The sequence below is a fragment of the Pediculus humanus genome, genomic scaffold, assembly GCF_000006295.1.
Source record: "Pediculus humanus corporis 1103172108186 genomic scaffold, whole genome shotgun sequence".
NCBI lineage: Eukaryota > Metazoa > Arthropoda > Insecta > Psocodea > Pediculidae > Pediculus > Pediculus humanus.
In genome coordinates, this window is record NW_002987756.1 from 339299 (window position 1) to 347108 (window position 7810).

The 7810-nt window shown below is 25.7% G+C and overlaps 1 protein-coding gene across 1 annotated transcript; it reads left to right on the top strand.

Moving 5' to 3' along the window:
• Nucleotides 1-81: 81 nt before the first annotated feature.
• Nucleotides 82-1525, top strand: Phum_PHUM420440 (beclin, putative; the record flags this gene model as incomplete). The annotated part of the gene is made up of 4 exons (XM_002429069.1): nucleotides 82-402; nucleotides 555-1069; nucleotides 1156-1320; nucleotides 1402-1525. 4 exons carry the CDS (start codon nucleotides 82-84, stop codon nucleotides 1523-1525), a joined length of 1125 nt encoding a protein of 374 aa, XP_002429114.1.
• Nucleotides 1526-7810: the final 6285 nt, after the last annotated feature.

A 7810-nucleotide genomic window follows, 5' to 3' on the forward strand; every position in this document is an offset into this window, starting at 1 on the left:
CCTAAATATTTTTTAATTTTATTGATTTTAGTACCAATTTTTCCTAATCCTGAGGTAGATTTAGAATCACAAATTGCAAGTATGGACCACTTTGTGCCTGCATTTAGAGTAATCGATTCAAAAAATGGTTCAAATGGTTTCATGTTAATCGACGGAAAAGGAGAATCACAAAATCTAAGTCAGCAAGTTACTGTGACTGCTGGTCTTTTTGACATAATGTCTTCTAATTCATACATTGATCATCCCCTATGTGAAGAATGTTCAGAATCTTTGTTAGATTTAATGGATCAGCAACTTAAACTTACTGAAGAAGAATTAAACGATTATAGTAATTTTTTAAGAAAAATAGAAAACGAAGATGATTTCGATAATATCGAGGATTTAGAAAGAGAATTAGAAAATGTAAGCCCATAAGTTTACTTTAATTATTCTACATTAAAACAAATCCCAATTTATTTACATTATTCAATTAATAGTTTCGAATAAATGTATAGTAAAAGAAATTTTTTTCAAATCGATTGTGCTAATACAATAATGTAATGATTAAATTTTAGTTAAAAAACGAAGAAGAAACATTAATAGGAGAATTAAAAACGCTGCAAGAGAAAGAAAAAAAAGCCAAAGAACTTTTAGAAAGAGAAGAACAAGAAAAAGAAAGATTGGATAGGGAAGAAGAAAAATATTGGAGAGAATATTCTCATCATAGAAGAGATCTCATGGTTGCAGAAGATGAATCGAAAAGTTTAGAATGTCAACTAGCATACACACAATCTCAATTAGAAAAATTAAAAAAAACAAATGTATTTAATGCAACTTTTCACATTTGGCACAGCGGAGGTCACTTTGGAACAATCAATAATTTTAGGTTAGGAAGATTACCAAGTGCTCCAGTTGATTGGAGCGAAATAAATGCTGCTTGGGGTCAAACAGCTTTACTACTCAGTGCCTTGGCTAGAAAAATTAATTTAACTTTTCAAAGGTATAAGGTTGTGCCTTTTGGAAATCATTCATACATAGAAGTTTTAGAAGATCACAAAGAACTGCCTTTGTATGGTTCAGGAGGAATCAGGTTAGATTTTTATTTGCTTTGAAACAAATTACAATTTATCGAATTAAAATTCCAATTAAATTTATTTTTTGATATCTTGTTTTCAGGTACTTATGGGACAGCAAATTTGATGCTGCCATGGTAGCTTTTCTAGATTGTTTGCAACAATTTAAAAATGAAATGGAAAAGGGAAATTCAGAATTTTGTTTACCATATAAAATGGATAAGGGGAAAATTGAAGATTCTGCTACTGGAATTTCATTTTCTATAAAGTAAATTTTTTTAAAATTTAAATTATTCGAAAAGAATTTTATATAAAAAATTATTATTATTATTATTATTATTATTTTCAGAACGCATTTCAATTCGGAAGAACAATGGACGAAAGCATTAAAGTTTTTATTGACAAATTTAAAATGGGCATTAGCTTGGGTATTTTCACAATTTACAAGAAATGAAATCGATTCTGGTAATTAATACCAGCAAACAAACAAACAAACAAACAAAAACTTTTCCTTAATTAAAACAAATTCTAGCTTTAATTTTTTTTTATAATAATAATAATAATAATAATAATAATAATAATTGTTGCTTTATCAAACAAATAAATAAAAATAATGATAATCAAATATATAAAAAAAAAAAGAATTGTATAAAATACATAAGAGTACAATTTAATAATAATTTTAATTAATTAATTAAATGTATATATATAAATAAATAAATAAAATGATTAAGTATTGTATTATTATTATTATTTTTATATATATTAAATAAGATTTGTTGAATCGTAAAAGCAGAAGCAACTGCACTTTAAAAAAAAGTGCATTTTATAAAAAAAAAAAAAACAAATGTCACGGTCTTAAAAAATTATTATTTATCCATTAATTGTTTTATATTTAATAATAATAATAATAATAATAATAAAAATGGCGGAGAAATTTTTTCGGTTAATTTTAATATTTATTTATTTTAGTTATCGAATTCATAAATTTTCATTCATAAAATGAAAAAGAAAGAAGAAAGAGAAAAAAGTAGGTTGAATAAAAACCGTTGTAGTAGTCAACGTATTTTGGTAGAGGGGAAGGGAGGGGCGGAGAAAAGAGGAGGGGAGGAGTCTCCCCTCTCTCTCTCTCCCTCTAGGTTTGTTAAGTGTAGAGGTCGCATTTGCAGGTGATTCGTTTTGTGTGAACACCTGAAATTTCTGGATCCTAAAGGAGTAGAGTCGTCCGGTTCGTTTTGATCTCACTCGTCTCAGTTCTTTCTCGAATTTATTCTTGGCGGGATTTGTTTTTTTTTTTTTTTTTTTTTAAATAATAATAATAATAATAATAATAATAATAATTTTTTTTTTTTTATACATTTTATCATTATTATTATCGTTAAAGTTTTCGTGTTTGACGTTTTTTTTTTTTATTTATTAAAAATAATATATTTATTTATATATGGAGAAATGATTTTTTTTTCTAACGTCTAAAGGTAAGTTTTTTATCATTATTTTTACCCCCCCCCCACCTACCCCCCAAAATTTTTTAAATAATAATAATAATAATCGTTATTTTCTTAAAATCGATAATCGATTTTAAATTTTTTTTTCGATAAAAAAAGGTGAAGTTTATTAATATATATATTTAAAATTCGTCATTAAAAGATAATTCCAAGAATAATAATAATAATAATAATTATTATTATTATTAGTCATTTTAGAGTTTTCATAGGTTAAAGGTCACACATTAAAAATCGGTTACAAATATCTTTTCGGTAATAAAAAAAAAATGTCACTCATTTTAAAAAATACTTTTTTTTTTTTTCAAAGAAAATATCGAGTCATTGTTTTAAATTTTATTATTATTATTATTTAAAAAATTTTGGGGAATAATAATAATAATAATAATAATAATAATAATAATAATAATAATATAAACAATAAGGTTAGTAAATAAAATATTTTTAACGGTTAAAAAAAAAAGTAAAAAGGTATTTATGTCTACCGGAGTCTAATAATGTACAAAGATGAAGGTCTTCCATATAGAAGGGCGTGACGTGGGAATCAAGTTTGTTAATAGTTCCGGCATCTCAACCTCTTATCGTACCTACAATACTCTCTCATGTACCTTTGAAATCTCTCTCTCTCTCTCTCTCTTTCTCTCTCTTTCTTAAATTCGTGAGGTTTGGTTTGGTTTAACAAAAAAAAAAAAAAAAAAAAAAAAAAACGCCCACGATTTTGACTTATCGTGTTTGACTTTTAATTAAATATTTTTATAGGAAAAAAAGTAATTAATTTATTGCAACCTAATTTCAATGATTTTTATCTTTATTGCCCCCCCCCCTGCCTCCCCTCCCCCTCCCCCTCGAAAAAATAAATTTTGAAAGGAGCACGAACGTTATAATAATAATAATAATTGTTTGAGTTATGATTTCAAATGTATTTTATGTTAAAATTAATGGAAATTTTTGTTGGGAGAAAGAAAAATGGGGATCCTACTAGTAACCCCCCCGAAGATAGAAAACTCTGTGTGGGAGGGCAGGGGGTAGGGGGAGGTATCACGATATTCAAACGGAAAAATTTAAAAAAAATAAAAAAAAATTCATCGAATTGAAAACTCTTTGAGAATTTTTATTAAAAAAAAAAAATATGAGATTTAATTCCATCCCCCCAATCCTGGCTCTCCCTTCCTACCCCCCACCCACACACACACGCGGTAACCCCCCCCCCCAAAATATTAAGAACAACTTTGAGGGACCAAAATTGTATGGATCACACACTATATCAAAACTTAAAAATTTTTTTTCGTTTATTACTTTTTTTTTTATGACCGTGACCGTGAGAAAAAAAAATCTTTTTTTGTTTCATTATTATTATTATTATCATCCCTTTTAAATATTTGTCAAGATCCCCACCCTTGTGGACAAAAAAAAAAAAAAAAAAAAAAAAAATTGATTCGGTTAATTTATTGATGAAATGAATGATTTTGTGTTTTTAAAATATTGGAAAAGTGAGAGAAAATTTTTATTTTTTTTTTTTTTTAGTTTTGGGGGGAACCCGCGTGAGGTTAACGGTTAAAAAGTAAAATAACGTAGTTTTACCAGTGCAAATAATAATAATAATAATGATAATGATGATAATAAAACCGATAAAATTTTGCAAATAGAAAAAAAAAAAAGAAATTACCTTTCATTTTCATTCAAAAAAAAAAAAAAACTTTCCAAACAAATCAATGCCATTAAATTTTTTTTTCTTTTTTTTTTTTTACATTATACCTTAGACAAATTTTTTTCAATAATAATACTAATAATGATAATGATAATGATAATAATAATAATAATAATGCGGCAAAACGTTCCTCGAGGCTTATAAAAAAAATTTTAACGGAACTTTATTTTTTTTTTTTTTATATTTTTCGGCGGGGGGAGGGAGAAGGAGAGGCTAGAAAATCCGGATAACCGTTTTTGTTTTTTTCCCCTCTCTCTCTCTCTCTCTCTCTCTCTCTCTCTTTAAAGATTTAATACGAAAATATTGCGTAGGATTTTTTATAAATTTAAAATTTTTAAGTAAAATCATCTTTTTTCCACAAAAACGAATTCGTTTGTTTTTTTTTTTTTTGGTAAATTATATATATATATATATATAAGAAAACAAGATGAAACGAATTTTTTTTTTTTTTTTTTAAATTTGCCTCAAACGTATTTTTCGATTGCCTAACGGTTTTTTTTCTTTTTTTTTTGTTTAAATTTACACTTAATACCAAAACTTTTTTTTTTTTATATTTATTGCTGCGTAATATAATTTTGTGTGGCAAAATTTTAAATTGTTTTATTATCATTATCAATACTTTTGTTACCGCGTCGTGAGGGGTGTGGGTGGGGAGGGGAAATAAACGAGGAGATGATTAATTAATTAATTAGTAACCTTATTTGGTTTTTAAAAGGGTTGAATACGTTTCAATGGGGGTTTTTATTTAAAAAATTATTATTATTATTATTACTTTCGAATGTAGTAATAATAATAATAATAATAAAGGTTTAATAACTTTATTTAATATCGTTAACATAAATATAAAAATTTTTTTTTCACGATAACACGAGATTGTATGTAACGTATTTATTTTTATCAAGAAATGTTAAAAACTCTCTCTCTCTCTCTCTCTCTCTCTCTTTCTTCCCCCCCCTCTCTCTCTCTCCATTTTAAATTGTTATTACTTTGTTTAATAACAAATAATCTGGTTGATAATCTACTGATAAGAAACAAAACAAATTTCGATTTGAGAGTCATGGGTTAATGGGATTTCACGGTGCTGGAAAACTCCAGGATTTTCTTATCCGGTTTACTTAAAACGTGAAAAATTGAGGTCTTACAAAAAAAAACAATGAAGTTGTTACGCTGGGGAGGTGAGGGGAGAGGAGGAAAGGGGGGCAGAAAGAAAGAAAGAAAGAAAGAAAGAAGATATGTAATTATAGGACGAATGGAATTATTTTAAATTTAACCAATTGGAAATTCAATGAAAATCCATTTTAATAATAATAATAATAGTTTATTAAATTATGATATTCGAACGAAAGAAGGAAGGGGAGAGAAGGGGAGGGGGTGAGAGAGGTGTTGAGAGAGAGAGAGAGAGAGAGGAAATAATGATATGAAAGAAAAAAAAAGAAATAAATTTCTTAAAACGTTTGAAATTCTAACGCAAAATTTACTCGAAATTATTATTATTATTATTATTATTATTATTATCATTATTATTATTATTATTATTTATTTAAAATAATAAAACAAGCAAATTTTTTTTTTTTTTTTTGACAAAATGATGCGTGTGTCCGGTGGTGGTCGATAAAACTAGATAAAAGAGAGGCGGCGGCGGCGGCGGCCTATACCTGTTCTAACGGTCCAGTCTGTGGTACACGACCTCACTACGCCATCCACTTTCAACGCGACCACCTTTTTTTATTAATTTATTATTATTATTATTATTATTATTATTAATATATATATATTTTATCCGTTAATATAAAAAAATTTTTTAAGGTTAAGATCAAAACAAAAAAAACAGCATCTTCTTTCTTTCTCATCTCACAAAACACACAAATGCAACTATTAATAATAATAATAATAAAGATGTGCTTTTTATCATTATCATTATCATTATTATTATTATTAATAATAAGATTTGTTATCGTAACCTACTTGATACTTACTTGGTATGGTTGACTACCCATACAGAAAGAAGTTTATTATAAAATCATGTTTTACCCGAATAAAATAATAATAATAATAATAATAATAATAATAATAAAAACACGGACAAGATCTTGTTTTTCTTTCCTTTTTCTTTTTCTTTCTCTTTCTTTCTCTTGCACCTTACAAGCTCATTGAAAAACTTTTTTAAAGTGTCAACAAGTTGTTCAGGTGCTGGAATTTTTAATATTTTTATTTTTTTATTTTTTTTTACCACTTAATTTTCTCATATTTCTTTCAAACGACATTTTATTTGTGCCCCCCTTTTTTCTTTTCGTATGTCATTAAGCGAATAATGACTGTAATAAAAGTTATCATCATTATTATTATGTTTTTTTTTTAACAGTTAAAATTAGTCGAGGAAGCGAAACGTTTATTAATATTATTATTATTATTATTATAGTTTAATTTAATTTATGCGAATGTTTTTTTTGTTTTTTTACTTTTAAATAAATAAATAAAAACAATTCGAATTATAATAAATAAATAACGGTAAAGTTATTAATAAATAAATAAATAATTATTTAAAGTTAAATAAATAATTAGTTTTGTTAAAATCAAAAAAAAATTCAAACGTAAATGCGTAGTAAAATGGTTGGTAGTAAAATGGCGACGAAGTGGCACTAGAAAGGTTTGTTTGTTTATTTATTTGTTTGTTTGTTTGTTTCGAGACGAGGGAAAGTTTTTGCGGTTTACTTTTTAATAAAAAAAACATGACATTACATGTAATAATAAGGTTAAAATTGCAAAAAAAAAAAAAAAAAAGGAAAACGCGTTATCCTTGAATTATCATTATTATTATTTATTTTTTTGACGTTGAAAAAATTTATGGCGCCCGATTGAAGAACGAACGGACGGGCGGACGGACGGATGGGCGGCCATTTTTAATTTTTTTTCCGTTACAAAAAAATGTTTTTTTTTTTTTATAAAAATTAATATAAATATTTATAATCGTTATTTAATTAAAACTAGTTAAGGTCGAATAATTATAATAATAATAATAATTAAATAATTTTATTAATTACGTAATTTTTTAATGAGAGAGGTAGGGAGAGAGAGAGAAAAAAACTTTTTTTTTCATTTAAACCGTTTAATTGTAAAATCGAGAAACCGGAAATGACGTAATTTTTTGTTTAAATATAAAGATTCGAATTCTTTGAGCGACGGTTATTTTTCTCATCGTTATTTAATATATGAATATAAAAAAAAAAATGGCGGATAACTGAAATTTAATTTCGAATGTGTAATAATAATAATAATAATTGAAAAAGACATAACACATAACAAAAGGATTTCGAATGATAATAATAATAATAATAAACACAAACAAAGAAGATTTTAATTAAAAAGAAAGAAAAAAAATTTTTTTTTTTTACGACATTAAAAATGAGTTAAAAAGTTTCTCGGTCGGTTTTGTGTTTGTAAAATAGGTTTTAGGTCAGGTACAGAACCGTTTCTGATTAATAAAAAAAAAAAAGTTTAATTTTAAACTTAGTCGACTCAGAAAATTAAATAAATAATAATAATAATAA